The sequence below is a fragment of the Phocoena sinus genome, chromosome 1 (assembly GCF_008692025.1).
Source record: "Phocoena sinus isolate mPhoSin1 chromosome 1, mPhoSin1.pri, whole genome shotgun sequence".
NCBI lineage: Eukaryota > Metazoa > Chordata > Mammalia > Artiodactyla > Phocoenidae > Phocoena > Phocoena sinus.
In genome coordinates, this window is record NC_045763.1 from 4,706,642 (window position 1) to 4,730,460 (window position 23,819).

General features: G+C 48.7%; 1 protein-coding gene across 1 annotated transcript; it reads right to left on the minus strand.

Moving 5' to 3' along the window:
• Positions 1 to 1,598: 1,598 nt before the first annotated feature.
• On the minus strand, positions 1,599 to 23,197 carry NOL9 (nucleolar protein 9). The gene is made up of 12 exons (XM_032653189.1): positions 22,811 to 23,197; positions 21,769 to 21,988; positions 21,134 to 21,261; positions 17,948 to 18,083; positions 17,728 to 17,824; positions 17,092 to 17,189; positions 10,391 to 10,552; positions 9,905 to 10,202; positions 9,426 to 9,537; positions 7,000 to 7,177; positions 5,554 to 5,687; positions 1,599 to 4,948 (listed from the first exon to the last, which is right to left on the minus strand). Exons 1-12 carry the CDS (start codon positions 23,168 to 23,170, stop codon positions 4,799 to 4,801), a joined length of 2,073 nt encoding a protein of 690 aa, XP_032509080.1. The 5' UTR covers positions 23,171 to 23,197; the 3' UTR covers positions 1,599 to 4,798.
• Between the last annotated feature and the right edge of the window lie 622 nt (positions 23,198 to 23,819).

The window sequence follows — 23,819 nt, forward strand, 5'->3', positions numbered from 1 at the left end:
AGGCGACCCCTGTCTTCCACGCTCTCAAATTCATTAAATCACTGTGAAGGAGAAAATGTGGCCAGCCTGCAGAAGGGGTTCTTAAAGGGCCCAGGCGAATTCAGCAAGCAGCCCCTCCAAGACCCACAAAAATCTCCTCTTCTCACTCTGCCGTCCACCCTCCTTTCTGGACCGAAGAGGAAGAAAACATACTCACCGCTTCCTGGACGAAGGCTGAGCCAGCCGCGAGGTGGAGACCCGTATTTTGTCAGGACTGAATTCATGTTTGACCTCTGGGGTGGTGGCACCTTGCCTGGCCCTTGAGCCACGTGCTTGACCCACAGTCCCTGTCCCTCTCTGCCCAGCTGCAGTCCCAACACTGGAGGGCTTCTCCCAGACTCAGCCCCAACCTTAATTTCTCCAGCTGAATCGTCTGCACAGAAAACCACCGAGCTCTCAGCCCTGCCAATTCTCTTCTCCGACACAGGCCCCCTGGGCGCTGTATATTTTAACGTATGGACTCTGTGGCCGCGGTTTGCACTGTTTCCTTGCTGGTGGTTTCCTCCCCTTGGATTTTCCACCCCCAAGTACCCATATGCTCCCTGGCACGCACTTCTCACACCGCTGGCTGCCTCAGAGGGTGCCTTCCCTCCTTTCCCAGAAAGCAGTGCCACGAAGACCCTCGTCTCTGCAATGCCAACAGCCAGCAGCAGCCCCCGGCTGGACTCCTCGGTCAGGAGGAAGGCCTGCAAGTTTGGTGGCTTCTTCCCGCCCGGCCGACATTCACAGCCCGGAGACAAGCCCAGGTCCGAAGCATTAGAAAAACCCAAGCCACAGTCCGCCGAGCAGCCAGCAGCATCGGGGCCAGTCGCCATGGCAACCCTTGGCTTCCCAGCCCAACACATTGTCTGCCCGGCTCGGCTGTTTGCCGATTCCCAAGACTGCTTACTCAGCTCCCGGGATCTCCAGATTGGACCTGCTGCCCCTCAACTCCAAGTGCGGCTCCTTTCAGACTGCTCCCTCACCCCGCGGCCCACCCTCTGCCCCATTCTTTTCCTGGCAAAGCCCTGGAAATAACTTTAGCTCAGCCAAGGCTTTCTGGAGGCCCTACCTCACGTGGCTCTTCCCCTACTGCACAGATGGCCCCCATATTTATTTTAGCCACTGTTCAGGCTTGGCCTGTCAGCCAAGTCTCGTTGCCTCTACCAGGCCCCACCCTGGGAGCGAGGGCCGAGGGGCTGAGCTCTCGCTCTCGGAGAGGCGGTTACAGACACAGACCCCCGGCTTGCTGGCTAGCTTTCTTTCTATTTGAACTCTTCTGGGAGCAAAATTCTTTTCCCTGCTAATATACTCTCAAAGATAGTCCAGAAACCATTTAACTTACATACATGGGCCCAAAAGGAGAAATGAAGATGAACTCCCACTGGAGTTTATCCCGCTCAATACTGAAACAGAGAAAAGGTGCAGGGCACTTGCTGGGGTTTCCTGTCTTCCCCACTATGGCGCCCAGATTTCACTACCCCCTTTCGATGTTTTCCCCATAACTTCTCCTAAACATTTAAATAATTTCCGAGAATAAAATGGTCTATCTATGTACGTAACAAAATCACACAATTAAATTCACATTCTCAAAAATATTTAATGATACAGAAGTTCACATATTAAGTGAAAAGGGCTGGATAGAAACCACACATACAGTTGAACACCAGTTTTATAAAACAAACACACATGTGCATTTTAGAAAAATACTGGACGAGACAGTATCACAGCATCCACAGGGATTCCGCGGCGGTGGACTTCAGGATCATTTCCTACATGGGTGAACTGGTCACACAATTTTAAAAGCAGTTAGCAGGGTTTATGAGAAACTCCCAGGAGCGGGTGATCGGTGGAAGCCCTGGGACCTTCCTCTCTGGAGCCCTGGGCAGGACCCACAGCAGGAAGAACGCTGTTAAGGGAAACCTGCCCGGGGACTGCCGGGTAAGATGGTTTCCGGTGCCGACAGTTTCTGCTTTGTCCCGGTGTGACTGTGAGGGATACGATCGTGGTCCTGCCTTCTGGATTTACAACCCTTAGAGACAGGCCGCATGCTAAGAGTTACTGCTTCGCCTGCTGTAGACACGCCTCTCGCCCTCCTCACGCAGGGGCCCCGAGGGAAGCGCTATCCGCCCATCTTAGAGGACACAGGCTCAGGTTAAATACGCCCTCAGAGCTACACTGCTAGCCAGTGGCCCAGCCAGAAGGTGAACTCAGAGCTCCAACATCAAAGCCTGCTGCCTTAACCACGACATGGCCTCAACGAAATCTAAGGGAAACAACTACCAGACGCTTTAATAATCACCGTCCCACGTCCCTCGGTCCTCTCGCCGTCTGTCGGGCAGAAACCTGAGTGCCCAGAAGGGTGAGGACCCGCCTGTCACAGGGACCCCAGGAGCGGCAGCCGGGACCCCACCACCCCCATGTCCTCTCTGGCCAGCTACTTCCAGGATCCGATTTTTCAAACACCAAGGCACCTCAAGAGGCAGTTCACCGACCCGTCTCCCCTTTCCTAAGTCCTCAGTTCTAATCTGGGGCCTCAGAGGATACAGTGGTGTCTGCCCCCAACGCCTATCGGGGGACAGATGGAAACAGAACTACCTGTCTTCACAAAATAAAATCAATCCTAGAATTGGAGAATCTTTTCATTTTCATGTCTACCTGTCCTGGAAACAGATCTATCTGAGAGCTGATTTTCCAGAACCACAAAATCAGTGACTAAGGGTTCTTGTTCTAAGTCATATATTCCTTTAATTTTCTTAAAATAAGCATGTACTGCTTTAAAAATCACACACAGAAATGACTGAGTTTTTGTTAAGAGTATCTCCAATGCAGAACTGTCACTACCCATCCTGAGCCATCACAGACAGTGGAAATGACAGAAAGCCCAAACCATCGCCACTGATAGTCAAACACACCAGGTGGATGCACCGTTGCCAGTCTGACTGGCACACCTGGAGCTGACCACAGCGCCCTGTCTCCAGCATCCCTGGATGCTGACAGAGGCCTAGGTGGGCTCCTTGGCCAGGCCATCTCCAGCCTCCGTATGGCCAGCTGACCAATGGCTGACAGCTCCCTCTAGCGGCAACGTTTGTTTTCTTTACCGATGGGGACTGAAGCCCGCAGCCTTAATGGTCAGCAGGAAACAGGCAAAAAGCGAGCCTGGATTTAATGAAAACGCAAATGACAGGCCACCACTTGCTGCTAAAGACCTACAGTATTATTGTAAAGGTACAGGAACTTGGGAAGGAGGCAAAAAGTTGATGGTGGATTGTCTGTTAATAGTCTTTGCAAGGCCAAGAAAGAAAACCATGTACAAGTTAAATTTAGATATAAATAAGAAGCAACTAAGAAGCTAGACATTAGGGTGGGGGGGTGGGATGAACTGGGCGATTGGGATTGACATGTATACACTAATATGTATAAAATGGATAACTAATGAGAACCTGCTGTATAAAAAAAAATAATAAATCTTATTTAAAAAAGAAGCCCTTCCTGCAGGGCCCCCTTTGTTCCTCTGGTAGAAACAATCACAGTAAATACAAGTCTCCGTATGCAGATTAAATGGTTCCCACTGCAAAAAAAAAAAAAAGGGAAGCTAGACATTAAATGGTCTCTAGGGTATCACACCTGATCCTGGACGGTGACAAGGGCTCTACAAGATGAGATGAGAAGCCACGTGAGTACTTAAGACAATGACAGTCAACAGTTTAAATGAATGTAAACATTAAAACCCACACATCCTAATAGCTGTCCTTCAACACATTCTGCTAGGAAGCTGGAATTCACAACACCAGTTTGAAAGGCTACCTCAGCGTCCTAAACGCAGAAATGGTGACCTGACCTGGCTGTCCGGATTGTTTACCAAAACCACTTCCAACCTGGGAGGTTAAAGAATCCTGACCACCAGGGAGAAGATGGAGTTCCATCGTTGGCCCCAAAGCCCCCTGGGAGAACAGCACCATCACCGACACAGAGTTCAGGTCCAGCCACCGAGCCCAAGAGCACGATGAGCTGCTCCCCCGGTCCTTCCTCCAAACAGCCTAGTGTCTGGCTCTGCCCACTGTGCGTTTTTAATCTCAGATGTGAAGTCAATTAGGACAAATCTGGTTTTAAAGAGGCCCCAAGACAGGCTTCCTGGATTTGAGAGCATTTTTTCAGCATAAAATTTTTCAGCATCAGATTTTAAAAAGGAAGAAGAAGGGCTCTGGAGTCAAACTTTTATCTCTGAAACATTGATTACCTTTAACAGACCAAACAGAGGCTTAACCCTTGGCCCACACGCATGGACGGGGTTGGAGAGCATCCAACGCGCAGGGATGGGAACGCCCCCCGCCCCGGGGGGGAAGGACCACAGGGCGCCACCACATTCCGCTATGCCCTCCATCCTGCTGGCCAGACTGCCTTCCTCCTTGGGATGTTTCTGTGGCTCCCATTACTCTATTTTTATCCAGATGCCAACAACCAGGTCCTGCAAAAACTTTACGAGGAATCTACCATGTTCTTTCTGTTTCAATGGCGCACAAACTCTTCCCTGCTGCTTTACTCCCTTAGAAAATAAAACAGAAGACCAGGGCAAACCTCTAGGTCATGTCGACTTAAGAACAGACTTAAATGTACTCTAAACATATCCACGAGTTATGCAGAAAACACTGCACCATTTGCTACGTAAGCGCGCCGTTCCGTTCGTGGCCACAGAACCCCATCAGTCCGCTGGTGCCAGCCTGGAGACAGAGTCAAGCTCTCGGAAGAAAAGGTCCTTCCCTTATTAAGAACATCAGGATCAGTTTGTTTTTCGATAGAATTTAGGTTTGGGGTGCACTTTCTCTTTACGTGTTTCCTCAGTTTCTCTTGCTCCAATTTTCTCTGATGCTCCAGGAAGTTTAAAATTATAATCTGTTGTGATGTAAGGTATCGTCCCTTCGAGCCCACGCTGAAACGGAAACACAGAGAAAATACTTCAAATCCAGCCAAGACGGAAGACAGTGTTAAAAGTGAGAGTCTGAGGAAGGTCCTCTCACTCCTAAGACACTCGGCTCCGCTCCCCTGGAAGGGCCCACTTACAATTCAACCCCACAAACACATCAAACAGCATGAGAATGAGGGTGGGGACTTCTCTCTCAAACGGGCAGAACGAGCCGGTGGGGAGAGGGACACTGGTGCCTCCCCAGCTGCCTGCAGGCCCTGCCATTTGGTTTGGGGCCACACGGATGCCCTTGGCCAACGTGACCCTCCATGGCCTTCCCATGGGGACCCCTGAAGACTGTCTTCAGGGAGGGCTCATCATGGGGATGCCACCTCTGCTCTTTTCTCCCACACGCACGTCTGCAACGACGGCTCCACCACGGGGCTCCTGGCCGTGCGTGATGGCGACTCTGGGCCCCAGACCTTTAGGCCACGCTGACACACCACCACGGGGTGTGAGCTTCCCAGACAATAACCTGCTCCCCCGTGACTCTCGCCCCGACTTCAGGCCCCCACTCTCTACTGTGGACACGGCCAGCGAGCTCCAGGGCTGCCCCCGGGGGCCATACTCACCTGGCTCTTGAGAACACACTGTGGAATGGAAATGGTTCCAACCAGCAGACAGTTCACGTTTCTTAGCTCTTCTGGGGGCACAGGAGTGAGGATGTGGTAAAGCCTCTTCTCCATGTCGATCCCTCTACAAATTCCTTGAAAGCACACAAAACACACAAAAATCACCCTTTCTGGAAGATATCAAACTTCCCAACCATTCAGAATTGTAGAATGGCTTTTAAAATAAGAGCTTCAAGTTCAACTGTGTTTTGCTTTAAAAATACAAAGTGGCATATTTGAATATCTGAAGACACTTGGTACCCTTCTTGTTCAGCTGTGAGAAACCCAAGTCCTACACTGTCTTAACTAAGGTGCACCTGGGCCAGGGAGAAAGCCACCAGTGGGGAACGCAAAGATGACTCAGCCTCTCCCCACCACCGATCCCTTCTTTACCGTCTGTACTAAAGCATACGAGTTCTGTGGAAATGCTTTCGAGAAGTTCAGTGTTGTATAAATCAAGAACACATATTAACTGAGGGTTTTGCTAATCTTGAGGTGTGTAGGCCCAGCCCCCTTCCAGAAGTATACACTGACAGTTACTGATCTCAGTGAGCTGGGGGACGATCACGTAAGGCAGGTTTGGTGAGGGACGCAGGGACCCAAGGCTGCCAGGCACCACGGGGCTGGGTCCACATGCTGGACCTGTGCGAAGGGACGCACCAGGATGCGGTGTGATCTCGTATGTGCTCAGATCACCCCTGACCGTGGGGAGTCCAGTTACACAGCTTTTCCACTAGTCCAGGGCAAGAAATGAGACGGGCGTGGTGAGAAGAGGTGAGATGGAGGAGTCTGACTTTCTGAAAACGAAACCACCAGGCCTGCGAGTGGGCTGGATGTGGAGAATGAAAGCAAGGGGGTGCCAAGAAGGACCCAGGGGCCTGACCCAAACACCAGAGTAAATCTTCAAAGGACTGTTCATGGCCTGGGAACTGGGGATGGTGCGGGCTAGGAGGAGGAGATCTGGGGAGAACATCAGGGGAGGGGTAGAAGGACCTATCAGGACTCAGTTTGGGACCCAAGTCTTAGGTGCCAGTGAGACATCCAAGCGGAGAAGTGCCGTGGTCACATGGGCTTGGAGCTCTGATGCACCGTTGTGCTGGAGAGACCCCACGGACGTCAGCCTAAGATGGACTCAGAGCCCCAGCAGTGGGTGGGAGGGCCCACGGAAAACATGTCAGATGAGAAGGAGGCCGTGACCAGGCCCTTAGGAATCTTGGAGGAGAAGCAGAGAAAGAACCGCTTCTTTCCTGCCCTCCAGCCCGCAGAGCCCGCTATACAGAAGACAGAGAAGCTAAGCTCTCTGGCCACTCCAGCCAAGTGACGGCGACAAGGTCAAGCCCAGCCATCGACAGTTAAGAAGCGGGTCAGTTTCAGTAGGTTTACAGACAGTGTCCCTCTCAGACTCACCAAACCCCAAACAATCACAGATGGGCGTCTGGGCAAGCAGGATGGGCCCACTTGCATATCCTCTGACATCATCCAGGATCTTGCAAAGCCCAACCCAGCTGGCATTCACAGCGTATAATATGTGGGTAGGAGCGACATCAGCGTGGATAATCCGGAGTGCCACAGCATTGAAAGGGACCTGAAAGATACATGCGCATCCCCCTCTATGAATTCTACTTGAAAGACTACTTTTAATTTTTACAAGTCGACTCACCAGCTATCTGAAGTTCTATCTGCCAAACCACCTCCCAAGAAATATCTAAACAGAATGCAAACACCAACCAGCATTTGTTTAGTGCTTCACCGTTCTAATACAGAGAACCTAGGAAACTAAAACAAAGCTCCTGTATACCAGCAATACCTGCTGGAAATCTAAACTGAATGCCTGGAACTTTGTCTACAGAGACACAATGAGATGCAAGTTTGGAGACATCCTACATGAGCTGAAGTTGACGGAGGGAGACTATGAAAACCCCTCACTGAGGTCTCCTGATGGGAGAAAGTAAAAATCCATTCAGCGAGAAAAAGCCTCCATTCACTCCCTAATTTAATTATTGCAATAAGAAAAATGGATTGCATTCCCGGAGCACGAGGTAAATAATTACTTTTAACATGTAACTTTCTGGGTAATTTCAAACTTTTAAAGTAGAAAAACTTTTTTTTTTTTTTTAATTTTATTTTTGACTGCGTTGGGTCTTTGTTGCTGCACGTGGGCTTTCTCTAGTTGCAAGGAGTGGGGGCTACTCTTCGTTGCGGTGCGCGGGCTCTAGGCACTTGGGCTTCAGTAGTTGTGGCGTGCGGGTTCAGGAGTTGTGGCTCGCGGGCTTAGTTGCTCCGCAGCATGTGGGATCTACCTGGACCACAAGGGCTCGAACTTGTGTCCCCTGCATTGGCAGGCGGATTCTTAACCACTGTGCCACCAGGGAAGTCCCCCTCACATTTGTTTTTGAAGCCTAAATAATATGTATAACAAAATGCTTTTCTGGGGACTTCCCTGGTGGCGCAGTCATTAAGAATGACTGCCATAACTACTGAAGTCAGTGCACCTAGAGCCTGTGCTCTGCAACAAAAGAAGCCACCACAACGAGAAGCCCACACACGGCAATGACGAGTAGCCCCCGCTCAGCGCAAGCAGAGAAAAGCCTGCGCAGCAACGAAGACCTAATACAGCCAAATAAATAAAATTTTTAAAAATTGTTTAAAAAACAAATGTGAATTTGTAACAAAAGGCTGTTTAAATTACTGGCAGGTTCAGTTATAGAGCATCACCAAGTGAGTAAATTGCAGTAAATCAACCAAAACTCCAATAAACCAACTGCCTTAGGTTCTTCAGTGGAGATGACTTGGAAGCCTGGAGCCAATCTCTCCATCAGGCTCAGGAAACACATCCTTGCCCCCCAGGTCACAGCCCCTGCCTGTGCAACCTCAGGCCAGTGTGTCTACCTGGCTGTGCCCAGTTTTCTACACTGTGAGCGGGGTCTGTAACAGCACCTCCCCGGCAGGCTGCCACGCCAGGTAATGTGCTCGGCAGAGCGCGTGGCACAGTGGGTGCTCAGCACTGCACAGGCCACACAGCAGAGCTGAGTACCCTGGGCTCTAGAGTCAGGCCGCCTGGGCACCAGTCCTGGCCCAAACTTTTACTATGGGCCTTTGGGCAAGCTGACTCAGTGCCCCTGGCCTCAGTTCTGCCGTCTGTAAAGTGGGGATAATAACAGCACCTCGGTGAGTAAAGGAGTTAACCCAGGCTTAGAAGAGAGCACAGCACAGGGTGAGCACTTAGTAATGCGACCTGTTGCTGTTTTATTCTGTCATCATTTGGAATCCTAATGTTATGGTGGTTTCTTCCCAAATGAATTTCTTCAGAGGTTGGAATCCAAGATGCATATACCCTAGTGCCAGAATCTACTTGCGACGATATGTGAAACAGTTTAAGAGTGTTCTCCGGGTGCCAGGCCCTGCTGTGACCATTCGTGAAATCTGCACAAGCGTTCTGCGAGGTCTGGCACCGCTGTTCCCAGCTGAGAGCCCAAGTTGCACCCAGCCAGTCAGTGCAAGGGCGGAGATGGGCTGCCAGGGTGTAATCCCAGCGCCACCTCTGGTATTAGTAGAACATTCTTAGCCGGGATGGAACCAGAGTCAGGCCCAGCACAGCAGCGAAGAGCTCGGCTCTGGAGCTGGGCTGCCTGGGTCTGTGGCCAGCTGTGCCACTCACACTGGATCACTCAGCTCCCATCTGTAAAGCGGGGACAGTCACCAAATCTACACCATAGGGCTGCCCTGAGGACTACATGAGTGAGGTGCTATGAAGTGGTCAAAGTGCTCTCGGCACACAGGCATAGGCGTGTTTAAGTAACCCAAATAAAGACAATTCCAAGAGTTCAGGTCACCTGATAGGGTGTCAGACCATGTAAGGGACACAGTGGCTTTGGCACTGGGGGCTGCAGCTGGCCAAGGTAACTCAGCACTGCCAACTCGCGAAGGACTTTGTTATGTGATTCTCTGAAAAGTAAATCACAATGAGGTAAACAGAGATTTAACCTTACAGGCCCACCTCCCACTGGAGACATCACACAGATTCTACACACACAGCCCACGTTCCAACCTTAGCATCTGCAGACCCTGCCCTTCCATAAACCCCCTGGAAATCCTTCAAGTCAAAGGCCCTGGCAAGCAGACCTGGAAGCCAATTCTGGATGTTTCCACCGGGAAAGTAACATTCAGAAAATAACTGACTCTCCTTCATAAACAGATAGCTGTGACAGAGATCTGAAAAATTTTAGAGGACTATTCCTCTGAAGGAATTGAGGACAGAAGGCCTTGTAAGGCTGAAGAAAACTAACTTCTCCAGCCATGATGCTTTGCTTACCTATTTCTTGGAGTTTTTCCAGACACAAACTCCGACTTAACGGACATCAGTTTGTATCCAGTAAAGAGAAGTGGATTCTCCTTTTCTTCGTCAGCAAATTCTAAACTGTCTGCAAATTCTGCCAGGTGGAATCCTCTGTTTCTGACTTTGGACGTGCTCTTTGTGTACAAGCCGTCCATGCTGTCCACGTAGCTTGGGCTGAGGTCTGGCATGTACCTACCCCGGTCGGAGCTGAACTGAACGACGTGGCTGGGAGACAGCAGTCGGATCAGGTCAATAAGAAGCAGGAGACCCTGGTCTACGAGGAAGGAGACCACGGGAGCACAGTTAGCGCACAGAGAGGCGACGCACTCCTGCAACAAGCTGGACTGCTTCTGAGACAAGGAACTGCCCCAAAACCGGGCTTCAGCACTAACGTCTGGAAGCCACGCACTTATTCCCACTGCCCAACCCTCCCGTCCAGCCCATGCGCCTCGGCGGGCTTACCTGCCACCCAGCCCATCGTGTTGACGATAAGAGGGGACTCTCTCTTGTAGGAGCTGAACACATACTTTATTATCTCAATATAATTTTCAAAGCTGTTTTTACAAGAAGGCTTCCCATAATAGACCATGTTCTGGGGTGTCCTCTGGTGGGTGAAAGGTGGTCCTAAGACGATAAAGATGAGCGTCATCGATCCGGGAGAACCTAAGAGGCGGCGAGGGTTTTGGCCCAGCCATTGTCTCTGACGAAGCTCCTCAGGAAATCCGAGCCCGTCCTACCACTAGGAATAGCTGTGCTCCTACTTTCGGAAGTCTAAGCTTTCAACTTCATACAAAGACACGCTCACGATTACGTACACAGTTAACCCCAACTAAGTCCTAATACAGCCACTCACTCAACAAACATTTACTGAACACCTACTGAATGCTGGGCATTGTCCTAGATACTTAGGACATTTCTGTGAACTGAACAAACATCCCTACAGGGCTGACACACTAAGGAAACGACGATTAATAACAGCAGCAGTCACCTGTTGGACTACAGTACTGTGTCCTACGTATGCTACACACACAGTCTCTAGTTTTCATAAACACCCTGTGAGACAGGAAGCATTACTTTTCCCCATTTTTACAGACAAGGAAATTGAGAAAGAGATTAACCTGACCAAGGTCACACAGCTAGTAGAAATCAGCTGGACTTGAACTCAGGTGGTCCAGCTCCAGAGCTCATACTCCCTAATCACAACAGCAGTCTGTCCATCCCCTCTGGCTGGGGCCAGCGCCCACAGCAGACAGGTGGCCAGGATGACGTCGCAACACAGTTGGCGGGGCAAGGGCCTTGGTCAATGCGGTTGGGGCGAGGCCGCCTGGGAAAGAGCTGGCGAGGCTCCCCTCCAGGTCGGGGCCAGGGGATTCGGGGCAGCCCACAACAGAAAGGGTGGCCTGCGTAGTCGAGGGACTGAGCCAATACAAGGGGAATGAGCAAATATGTAAATATACTGAGAATAACGGCAGCCAGGGTTCTTACCATCAGAGAAGGAACTTATAAATATGGAAGGGGGAAGGCTACCTAGAATGAACCCTGGGTGCTAGATTAGAATCGGAATGATCAGTGCAGGGAACTCCCTGGCGGTCCAGTGGTTAGGACTCCACGCTTCCACTGCAGGGGGCCCAGGTTCGATCCCTGGTCGGGGAACTAAGATCCCGCAAGCCACGTGGTGTGGCCAAAAAAAAAAAAAAAAAAAAAGAATGATCAGTGCAAACTCATGGCTCTTAATAAACAGACAGATACAGAAAGACACAGAAATATGTGTGTGTACATATATGTGCACACACACATATTATATACGTACATACATGACATGCGTGGGTTTAAGCATATGCATATTCCCTAACTTCTGTCCACGGAGAGGATCTAGAAGAAATGACACCCAGAAGGAGATAAAAATAGCACACCTAGTTAGAGTGGAAAACACTGGCAAACACTATCTTAACCAACTGATCAGAGCTAACATGTCTGGCAACAGGACAAACTGACAGCATGTTGATATGACACACAGAGAACAGCGTCACTTCTAAATCGAACCACGGGGGAGCCTACAAACGTAACCTTCGAATTGTCAAGGTCATAAAAGATAAGAAAAGCCGGAGGAACTGTTCCAGACTAAAGGGGACTAAAGATTTGTAAGTGCACACTGGGCCTACACAGACGATTGGAACCGTGGACAAAATCGAGTAACCGCACTGTGGCAATGTTACTGCCCTGATTCTGGAGGTTGTATTACGATTACACAGCAGTGTCCTTGTTTTTAGAAATACCCACTGAAATACTAAGGGATAAAAAAGGGAAAAAAATTAAACGAAGTAGAGAAAATGTAAAAGAGGAACAATGAAACCAGCTAAAGAGCTAAGTCTAAACAAAATTTTTTTTTTGGCTGCGCTGTGTGGCTTGCAGGATCTCAGTTCCCAGACCAGGGACTGAACCCAGGCCATGGCAGTGAAAGCCTGGAATCCTAAACACTAGGTCACTAGGGGCCTCCCCTAAACAATTATTATTATTATTTTTTAACATCTTTATTGGAGCATAATTGCTTTACAATGGTGTGTTAGTTTCTGCTTTATAACAAAGTGAATCAGCTATACATATACAGATATCCCCATATCTCCTCCCTCTTGCGTCTCCCTCCCTATCCCAACCTAAACACGTATTTTTTAGAAAGCTGTTAAAATAAAGTAAATGTATTTAAAAGTTCTTACTGACTAAAAGCGTGTTAAATCGCTAATATATCTAGCAACCTAATGTGATACCGTCTGCTTCCTTTAAAAATCGACTTAACAAAAGTCACACAATTACCTGAACAGAAACAGAAAAAGCATTTGACAAAATCCAACATCCTTCCATGATAAAAAACATTCCACAGACTAGGAATAGAAGACAACTTCTTCAACCTGACAGAGGTAAAGTGAAAAAGCCACAGCTAACATTTTGCTTAATGGTAAAAGACTGTATGCATTACCTCCAAGATCAGGAACAAGAAAATGATGTTTACTTTCTATTCAACATTGTATTAAAGGTTCTAGCCAGAGCTACCAGACAAGAAAAAGAAATAAAAGGCATCCAACTTGGAAATGAAGAGATAAAACTATCTCTATTCACAGATGACATGACCTTATATATAGAAAATCCCAAAGAATTCACAAGAATGCTACTAGAGGTAATAAAGGAATTCAGTAAAGTTACAGGGCATAAGATCAAAACACAAAAGTCAGTTATGTTTCTACACACCAGCAATTAGCAATATGAAAAGGAAATTAGGGCTTCCCTGGTGGCGCAGTGGTTGAGAGTCCGCCTGCTGATGCAGGGGACCCGGGTTCGTGCCTCGGTGCGGGAAGATCCCACATGCCGCAGGAGCGGCTGGGCTCGTGAGCCATGGCCGCTGGCGTCCGGAGCCTGTGCTCCACAGCGGGAGGGACCACAGCAGTGAGAGACCCGCGTACCGCAAAAAAAAAAAAGGAAATTAGAATAGCAATTCCACTTACAATAACTAAAAGAATTAAATCCTTAGGAATAAATCTAACCAAGGAGGTAAAATACTGCTTAAAGAAATTAAAATGGGAGTTTCCCTGGTGGCGCAGTGGTTAGGAATCCGCCTGCCAATGCAGGGGACACGGGTTCGAGCCCTGGTCCAGGAAGATCCCACATGCCACAGAGCAATTAAGCCCGTGCGCCACAACTACTGAGCCTGCGCTCTAGAGCCCACAAGCCCCAACTACTGAAGCCTGTGTGCCACAACTACTGAAGCCCGCAAGCCTAGAGCCTGTGCTCTTCAACAAGAGAAGCCACCGCAATGAGAAGCCCGCACACCGCAACAAAGAGTAGCCCCAGCTCTCAGCAACTAGAGAAAAACGGCGTGCAAGCAAAGACACAATGCAGCCAAAAAAAAAAAAAAATTAAATTAAATTAAATTAAATGAATGAATAAATAAATTTATAAAAAAAGGGACTTCCCTGGTGGTCCAGTGGGTAAGACTCTGTGCTCCCAATGCAAGGGGTCTGGGTTCAATCCCTGGTCGGGGAACTAGATCCCCCATGCCACAACTAAGAGTCTGCATGCCACAACTAAAGATACCCCATGCCACAAGGAAGATCCCGTGTGTCGCAACTAAGACCTATGACCTGGCGCAGCCAAAATAAATAAATAAATATTAAAAAAAAAAAAAAAAGAAATTAAAGAAGACCTAAAAAATTACAGACTGAAAACAATCACTATCAAAATTCTAATAGCCTTTCCCCAGAAATGGAAAAGCCTATTCTCAAATTCATATGGAACTGCAAAGGGTCCCAAAAGGCCAAACAATCTTGAAAAAGAATAAAGTTGGAGGACTCACATTTCCCAACTTTTAACCTACTACAGAGGTACAGTAATTAAAAGTGTGGTGCTGGCCTAACCAGACATAAACCAAAGGAATAGAATAGAGTCCAGAATGATTTTCAACATGGGCGCCAAGATCACTCAGTGGGGGAAGGACAACAAATGGATACTGGAAAACTGGACATCCACGTGCAAAAGAACAAAGTTGGACCCTCCCTTGTATCATCCACAAAAATTAACTCAAAATGGATCAAAGACCTAAGTGTTAGAGCAAAAACTGACAAAATTCCTAGAAGTAAGGAATTAACATCCAGAATATATAAAGAACTCCTAAATTCAACAAAAACAGAGAACCCAATTCAAAACTGGGCAAAGGGGGACTTCCCTGGTGGCGCAGTGGTTAAGAATCCACCTGCCAACGCAGGGGACACAGGTTTGAGCCCTGGTCCGGGAAGATTCCTACATGCCACAGAGCAACTAAGCCCATGCGCCACAGCTACTGAGCCCCCGTGCCACAACTACCGAAGTCCGTGCACCTAGAGCCCGTGCTCCGCAAGAAGAGAAGCCACTGCAGTGAGAAGCCCACAAACTGCAACAAAGAGTAGCCCCCGCTCGCCGCAACTAGAGAAAGCCCACATGCAGCAACGAAGACCCAATGCAGCCAAAAATAAACAAATTAATTAAAAAGATGGGCAATGGACTAAACTAGACATTTCTCCAAAGCAGATGTACAAATGGCCAATAAGCACATGAAAAGATGCTCAACTCCACTGTCATTAAGGAAATGCAAATCAAGACCAAAAAGAGATATCACTTCACATCCACAAGAAAAGTCATAATTAAAATAACAAAAATTGGGACCTCCCTGGTGGTCCAGTAGTTAAGAATCCGCCTTCCAGGGCTTCCCTGGTGGCGCAGTGGTTGAGCGTCCGCCTGCCGATGCAGGGGACACGGGTTCGTGCCCTGGTCTGGGAAGATCCCACATGCCGCGGAGCGGCTGGGCCCGTGAGCCATGGCCGCTGAGCCTGCGCGTCCGGGGCCTGTGCTCCGCAACGGGAGAGGCCACAACAGTGAGAGGCCCGTGTACCGCAAAAAAAAAAAAAAAAAAAAAAAAAAAGAATCCGCCTTCCAATGCAGGCGACACGGGGCTCCATCCCTGGCTGGAAAACTAAGATCCCACATGCCCTGGGGCAACTAAGGCCACCCCGCCCCCCCCTCCACAGCCTGCACGCCACAACTACTTTGTTCAAGATCACAATAGGCAGAAAATGAAAACAATCCGTGTGTCCATCAACAGTTAAAAGGATAAACAAAATGTGACATAATGGAATAATTTTCAGCCATAAAGAGGAATTACTTTTGACATATGCTACAATATGAACAGACCTTAAAACCTTTATGCTTAGTGAAAAAAGCCTGACACAGAAGGACAAATATTGCATGATTCCATTAGGCAAATTCATAGGAACCGAAAGTAGGCTAGCGGTACCTAAGGGCTGTGAGGGACTGGGGTGGGGAATGGGCTATTGTTTAACAGGTAGAGCATTTCAGTTTGGGACAGTGAAAAAGTTTTGGAGGTAGATAGCGGTGGTGGTTACACAACACTATGAATGTATTTAATGCCACCGAACTGGACACATGAATAGTTAAAATGATAAATCTCATATTACGTATAGTTTTGTATTTAAAAAAAGCAGTGTGGGAGTTCCCTGGTGGCCTAGTGGTTAGGATTCCAGGCTTTCACTGCCGTGGCCAGAGTTCAATCCCTGGTTGGGGAACTGAGATCCTGCAAAGCCTCAAGGCAAAGCCAAAAAAAAAAAAGGCAATGTGGGACTCTGATTTGGATTCTGAAACATAAAAAGGATATTAGTAGGATAACTGATGAATTCTGAAAAAAGACCTATAGATTAGTTAATAGTATTATATCAACGTCAATTTTTTTTCTTTTTTTTTGTGGTACGCGGGCCTCTCACCGCTGCAGCCTCTCCCATTGTGGAGCACAGGCTCCGGACGCGCAGGCTCAGCGGCCATGGCTCACGGGCGCAGCTGCTCCGCGGCATGTGGGATCCTCCCAGACCGGGGCACGAACCCGTGTCCCCTGCATCGGCAGGCGGACTCTCAACCACTGCACCACCAGGGAAGCCCCAATGCCAATTTCTTGCTTTAGATCATTGTATAGGGTTATATAAGATGTTAATATTACTGAAAAGTGTTTCCAATTTACATAAAATAAAATGGATGGGAATTCCACTTACTAAAATGGAACCCTAGAAAGGTCTTATTGGGTTTTTGTTTTTGTTTTTTTGAGGCTGAGGAATAGTTATGGCAAGACCATGAGTTTGGGAGTGGGGGAGAATTCTTTTTTTTATGTTTTATACTTTAGTATGCTTTGAAATTTTTTTTTAAACAATACTTTTTTTTTTGGATTTATTATTTATTTTATTTATCTACCCTTGGCTGCTTGGCCATGTCGGGTCTTCATTGCTGTGCGCGGGCTTTCTCTAGTCGCTGTGAGCGGGGGGGGGGGGGCTACTCTTCGTTGCGGTGCACGGGCTTCTCACTGCAGTGGCTTCCCTTGTTGCGGAGCACAGGCTCTAGGTGCGCGGGCTTCAACAGTTGTGGCTTGTGGGCTCTAGAGCGCGGGCTCAGTAGTTGTGGCGCACAGGCTCCACGGTATGTGGGATCTTCCCGGACCAGGGCTCGAACCCGTGTCCCCTGCATTGGCAGGCGGATTCGTATCCACTGCGCCACCAGGGAAGCCCTCTTTGAACTTTCTGTATCGTTACTTTTGCACTGTATAAAACCAAGACATTTAAGAAGTATATAATACATACCTAGAACCGGTTCTGTAACATTAAGTAGAGAAATGCAACCTGGTGGAGTAAATTCTGTCTGTCCCAGGTCACATTCCAAATAGTCAATGCAGGATATACTGAAAATTTAAAAGAAAGAAAGAAAAACTTAACAAGTTTTACTGTGCCCAAAGGGTAAATCAGATTGTAAAGATTTTATGTGATGCCCAGGCATAATCCTCCCCATGCAGCCTCACAGGCAGAAGGCTCCAAGGACGACAACCAACACAGAAGAAGGACACTAAAGAGAACACGGGCCGCAGGCAAGGCCACAGTGTCCACTCAGCATATGGATAAAACGTTGCCTTTCTTAACATTTTATTTTTAAAATACAACAGAATTTATCCCTACCCTGACTCTCTGGATTTGGACAAATACGTTTTCAGAGAGCAAGTGACGACTCTCACGAGCTCACCGACAGGGAAGGTGCGTGTACCTGAGAGCGCCATCACTTCACCCCAAAACCTGGTGTAACCAGACGGCCTCACTCAGCTGAGTGGCTTTGCGGGGTTGTATAGAATCTCTACTTAGGAGTCAGGATGCATTCCCATCTAGTTTCTCACATCAAAAATCCTACTTCCTGCCAAAAATCTAGCAATATGTCAAAAATACTCTTACCTATTTAACAACTGGTTAATCAGGTATCTAATAAATGTTGACTTTCCAATGTCCTGAGAGCCACAAACCAGAATGACAGGGCAGCCGTCTGCTTCTTCTGGAGGTGAAACAAACATTGACCCCTAAAATTAGCCATCTTCTTTAGGACACTAATCATCAACAGTAACCCTCTGAGGCTTTGGTGGATAAACGCTAGACTGTATCGGTACCTATTACTCACCACAAGAAATGCTGACTAACTCTTCCATGACTGAAAAGGCACTCTCCGTTAAACGAAGGCCGTTTTTTTTTCTCTCTCTTCTAATGCCGACAGATTTCAAGGCGAAATACTCAGAGTTAATCTGGAAAGTTGGAATCTGAAAGTAACAATGTAAACTTTAAGAAAAGATGAAAACAAACACACTTCTTTTTCTCCGGTTCTAAATTAATAAGCCTCATATAGTTGTGAGCTACAAAAGATAAATTTGATCCCTCCCTTTCTCTCACCCCCCAAATCCAACCCTCCGGTAAGTCTTGTTGACTCCCAAAGCCGTCCATGTCTCTATTTTCATAGCTTACGCTTACTACCAAGCTGCCACCACCTCTGCAGGAGACTCCAGAGAAAAAGAAAATGCGTGGAAATTTAAAAGTGATGGCCACAAGAAAAATTCAACCGAAGACCCCAGCTGTAGAACAGGTTGGTGATTTGGAATAAAGTCAAGACAGTCTCCAAAAACATCAAGCAAAAAGACAAAGAGTTGAAAGGAGGGACTCCCCTCGTGGTCCAGCAGTAAAGAATCTGCTCTCCAATGCAGGCGATGGGCGTTCGAGCCCTGGTCGGGGAACTGAGAGCCCACATGCTGTGGGACAACTAAGCCAGCACGCCGTAACTACTGAGCTCACGCGTCTCAACTAGAGCCCGCGTGCCGCAAACTACAGAGCCCATGCACTCTGGAGCCTGCATGCCACAACTAGAGAGCGAGAGGAAAAGAAAAACCCACCGCCACAACTAGATAGAAGCCCGTGCACCGCAACGAACCGCCCACGTGCCACAACTAAGACCCGACGCAGCCAAAAACAAATAAATAATAAATGAATCTTTAAAAAAAGAGAGTTGAAAGGATGTGGAAGGTGGAGACATGAAGTCCGATGGCATTCTAGCAGAAGTAGCAGGAAACCGCAGGAAAGCCACCGGAGGAATGAGAGCAGGGCCCTGGCAGAAGCAAGTGGGTCTCAGATGGAATAAGGGAGGACCCAGGAAGAGACCCCACCCATGATCACATCCACATGCAATTCATCAACCCTGAGGAGAAGGACATCATAAAAGGAGCAAGGGGCTTCCCTGGTGGCGCAGTGGTTGAGAGTCCGCCTGCCGATGCAGGGGACACGGACGGGTTCGTGCCCCGGTCCGGGAGGATCCCACATGCCGCGGAGCGGCTGGGCCCATGAGCCACGGCCGCTGAGCCTGCGAGTCTGGAGCCTGTGCTCGGCAACGGGAGAGGCCACAACAGTGAGAGGCCTGCATGCCGCAAAAAAAAAAAAAAAGGAGCAAGAATCAGCCTGGGGTGAGGATTCCTAGCAGGTATTCTGGATTCTAGAAAACAGTGGAGCAAGTCCTTCAAGGTTTCTAGGAAAACTTCTGTGAACCTGTAATTCTACACTCCGCTCAACTATCAATCACTGAGGGAAGAACAAGTACATCTTATAAAATGAGATAAGTGAAAGTTTACTATTTGCCTTATATGAAAATATAATTCCAGAATGTGTTAACGCGTAAGTGTGGAAAGGAAAGTTATCCAACAAAGATCATAAGGAGGATAAACAGTGCTGGTTGGGAAAGTCGCAGGGACAAAACAAAAGCTGAAAATAAATGAAAAAAGAATGAGTTTGATCGTGGCATCTGAAACATTCACTTGGTAACAAGGGATTTCCATTCCCTTCTCTATGGCTCCGACCAAGCTGCTGGATTCTGTACTAGATTAAATTTACGTGACCACAAGAGCCCATTCATTGTCCTGCCCTTGTTTCATATCTTCCAGCCTCCAACCCCCTCCTACTCCCTAGGTGATAACCTTGAACCGTTTCACAGCGTAAGGGGAAGCAATCAGTAGAGACCTTCCCCTTGCCTCTGGCTCTGTCCCAGGCACTGCCTTCGGCCACTCTGAAGGAACTGCCTCTGCTCCTAAGGCCAACCCTCCACACAGGCACCAGAACCCGTCCCTCGAGGTCCAATCCCCCACCTCGCTCCAGCCATCCTCTCCCTCATGCGCTAGCGTGCTCTCCTGTGGATCTTTCCCACCTGCTGTGTTCAATCACGAGGTTGTTTTCCATCCACCTGCACAAAAACCAGAACTCTCTAGTTCATGTTCACTCCTCCCACCACTGTTTCATTTCTTTCTTCCCTTTAACAGCTAAACTCTCTAAAAGCAAAATCCCTGACTACTAAACCCTTGAGTTCCGCTCTTCCCCAGGTCTTGACCCCATTCCAGTCAGGCCAGCCCCCTCAGCAATGCAATGAAACCACTCTTGTCCAGATGGTGATTCTGCACCCAAGTTCCCTTCTCAGGCCTCATCTCACCATCAGCTGCAGCGGGGCCTCCCGTCCTCCAGCGGCTCCCCAACCACGCCCACCTGTTGTTGCAGTCTTTGTTGCTCCGGGCTCAGACCCTGAACCTTCTCGTTTTTTACCTGTATCAACTCCTTGGCGTTACTATCCTGTCTCATGGGCTCCAGAACCCTCTTCTGCTGAAAGCTCCCAAATTTACATTCCCAAACTCCTCTCTGAACTTGACTCACACACTGAACCTCCCACTTGACATCTCCAGCTGAATGTCTAAGAGGCATCTTTAAGCTACAGATTTAAGTCTCCTCCCACAGCGCCCCGTCTCCGTGCACCCAAGCACTCACACCTCACACCCAGTCTGATGTTGCTATAGAGTTGACTCAGTCTACTGGCTCGTGGGAGACAATTATAGTGACTGACCCGACTTCAGGAAATTAATACTAAGGGCAGCAAAAATTTGGAGGTGAAGAGAGAGATGGGATAAAGTGTAAGTACACTGAAATTACTCATTCTCGTTCAGAGTTTAGAGAAAATTCATACTGTCTCAAGTTAGTAAATCAAAATATAAAGATAACCACTTAAAAAAATATAAAGATAACCACTGAAGAAATATCAAAAGGCATGTAACCAACTATAGTAGAAAACGATGACTTTCTCTGGGGAATGAAGCTAAGGGGGGTAGAACAGACAACTTTCACGATATAGCCTTCTATACTGACTTTTACTTTACACACATGTCACATTCTGTACGACTTACAGCACAATGTGACAGACAGACTGATCTTCCAAAGGGGCATCCTACATAGTCATCTGACTGTTTTGGTGAAAGTAATTAGCAAAACTCTGAATGAAAACTGGTTCTACCTCTTGTACGAAAACGTAAGATAAACCTGGATGGCTGATTATGAAGTTCACAGTGGAGGTTTTCAGACGTTCCAGCAACAGAATGGAACACAGAGGAGAAAAATTCTTCATCAAACAGTATCTGTCGTCTGTAAAGAGAGATATAAACTACCTTAGAAATAGCACGCCATTAAACTCTATGCCCTTTAGGACCTCCCTCTCCTCTGCTAAATTCCAAACTTTTGGAGACTAGGAATTATGTTTGAGAGGAGGCCATATTGCATGATAGGAGCACACCTGGGTGGAGAAGTCAATCCAGGTTTGCTACCTAAATGCTGTGTGGCCTTGGGCAACTTTTCTCATCTGTAAAATCGTGAAAACAATAGTTTCACTCTCAAGACCCTGGTGAGAGTTTAAATAGATACAGTAAAGAGTACAAGTTCTAGGCCATAGTAAGCATCTGAAAATTATTCGCCTTGGGATTTCCCCGGCCGTCCAGGGGTTTAGACTCTGCGCTTCCAATGCAGGGGGCACGGGTTCAATCCCTGGTCGGGGAACTAAGATCCCACATGCCGGGCAGCACAGCCAAAAAAAAAAAAAAATTATTCACCTTATTACGATACATCCTTAGTAAATCATGCAGTTTTTTTCATTACCTTGGTTCAGATAAGATCTGAGCAAACTTCGGGCTTCCCTTTTCATCTCCTTCTTGCTTTTCTCATGCACTGAGTAATGAACTGCATTGATAGTCAGGCGAGAGTGGGTATAGGTAGAGAAGACATTTTGGGCAGGTTGGCCTTGGCTGATGGTAAAACCAAACACCTGCACCTGGCCATAGAGGCAGGTCACACGACAGATCCCGCTAAAAGTAAAGCCCTAGAGGGAAAGAAAAAATAAAGGAAGAAATAAGGTTACAGATTCTGTTACCAATGACTGAAAACTTCTAAGATCTTAACTGGCTACTCAGACATCAAAAGGAGGCTGATTTCCAAGTAACAGAATACCTTGTAGATGACTATCTAGTATTTTAAACTAATAGATTAAAATATTAATATTTTTAACCTAAGATCATATCCTACGGCAGCTACAGGGACAGAGAGTCTGGTGAACACTGACCCAGGGGGCGCCCCCTGAACTCAGCTCTGCTGTACTCCTGGCTCCCTGTTCTTACAAATGTCCAGCGCCTGCCGAGTCTCTCCCGTTCTTGGGTTTTCACCTCCCTCCTGTATTGCGGGGGACGTCCCAGACCAACGTTCAGGTGAACGTCAGGGGCCCTGCAATCAGGCTGCCAGGGTTTGACTGCTGGCTCTACCTACCTCTGCTGTATAACTTTCTGGCAAGTTACCTAAGCTATATTCTTTCTTTCTGTAAACATTCCTAGCGGTAATGACTCCGTAGAGCATGCATGGGTACTAAATGGGTTCATATGCCCCAGATACTTAGAACACTTAAGAGCCTGACATTTCTAAGCACTCGGTAAATGCCACCTATTATTATCATTACTATTAAAGTCCCTCCAGCCCCGAAGACTTAGAATTCCCTCGGGAGGGTCCCTGTTACGCTCTGCCCAGCACCACCGCCCGAGGAATGCGTCCAAAGAACCCGCAGGGGGACACGGGCCTCTCTCAGCCTGCAGCTCCCGGGGCTGCGTCCCTACCCCTCCCGCTCTGCCCTGCCGGCTCCCCGAGCGCGACCTACCTGCCCCAGCGGCAGCAGCAACACGGCGCGGCCCGAGCCGGCCGACCGCACAGGCGGGATGGGGAGGATCGCGGAACAACTCGGGGCCGGATCCTTGGCCAGGCGGGGACTGGGGGCCGCGGTCTTGGGCCTCCGGGGCGCCGCCGCACGCGACACCAGGCAGCCGCCCTCCCGCCAGTCCACGCCGGCCGCCTGGGCCTGCAGCAGTCGCCGCCGAAAGCGCCTTCGGCTGCGCCAGCGCAGCCTCCCGAGCCGGCGGCGGGGCCGGTAGCTGAGGATGAGGTGCGGCCGGGCCTTGCGGGCCCGCAGCCACGTGGAGCGAGAAGGACCCCTCTTAAACAGCAGCAACGAGTCGGCCATGCTGCCCACTGGCGCCTGCTCCTCGACAATCTCGCGAGATCCCGTCGCTCCGCCCCGCGGCCCATCCAACGGCCTGGGAGCCGCTGGCGCCCTCTGCCGGCGGCCTCGGCAGCGCCCCCGGGCCTCACCCGGCCCCTTGGAGGCTCTGGCCCTCTCGCGGTGGGAGGGTAGCGGGGGCCGGATCTGGGGGCCGCCTGGGGCGACACCTGGGCCGGGTGTCCCAACGAAGGTTCCATTTACATTATGCAAAAGCCCCACCCCGGCCGCCTGGAGAGGGAAAGTCAGATACCCTGAGTCCAAGGCCACCTCTCCGGAAATCCACCTAGGATTTTTTTTTTCATGCAGAGAAAGCTCCAGGATTGACGTTTTAAACAAAACCAGTCTATTTGCAAGCATTTGTCTTTGAGCTGAAGGGAGCAACCCTGTTTATAACAAGGCGAAATCGGGATGATTTACTCAGAATTTCAATTTCAGGATTCTGAGGACTGGGGTGGGTGTGTGGAGTTGCAAGTTTAACTCAAAGCCTTGTCTCACTGGGTCAACTGAGGCCCAGGTAAACGGTTTTAAAATCCTCAGCTCCCAGAGAGCAACCTTCCACACCCTGTTCCCCCAGAGAAGATGTGTTCCAGCCTTCCTCTGCCCGCCCCCA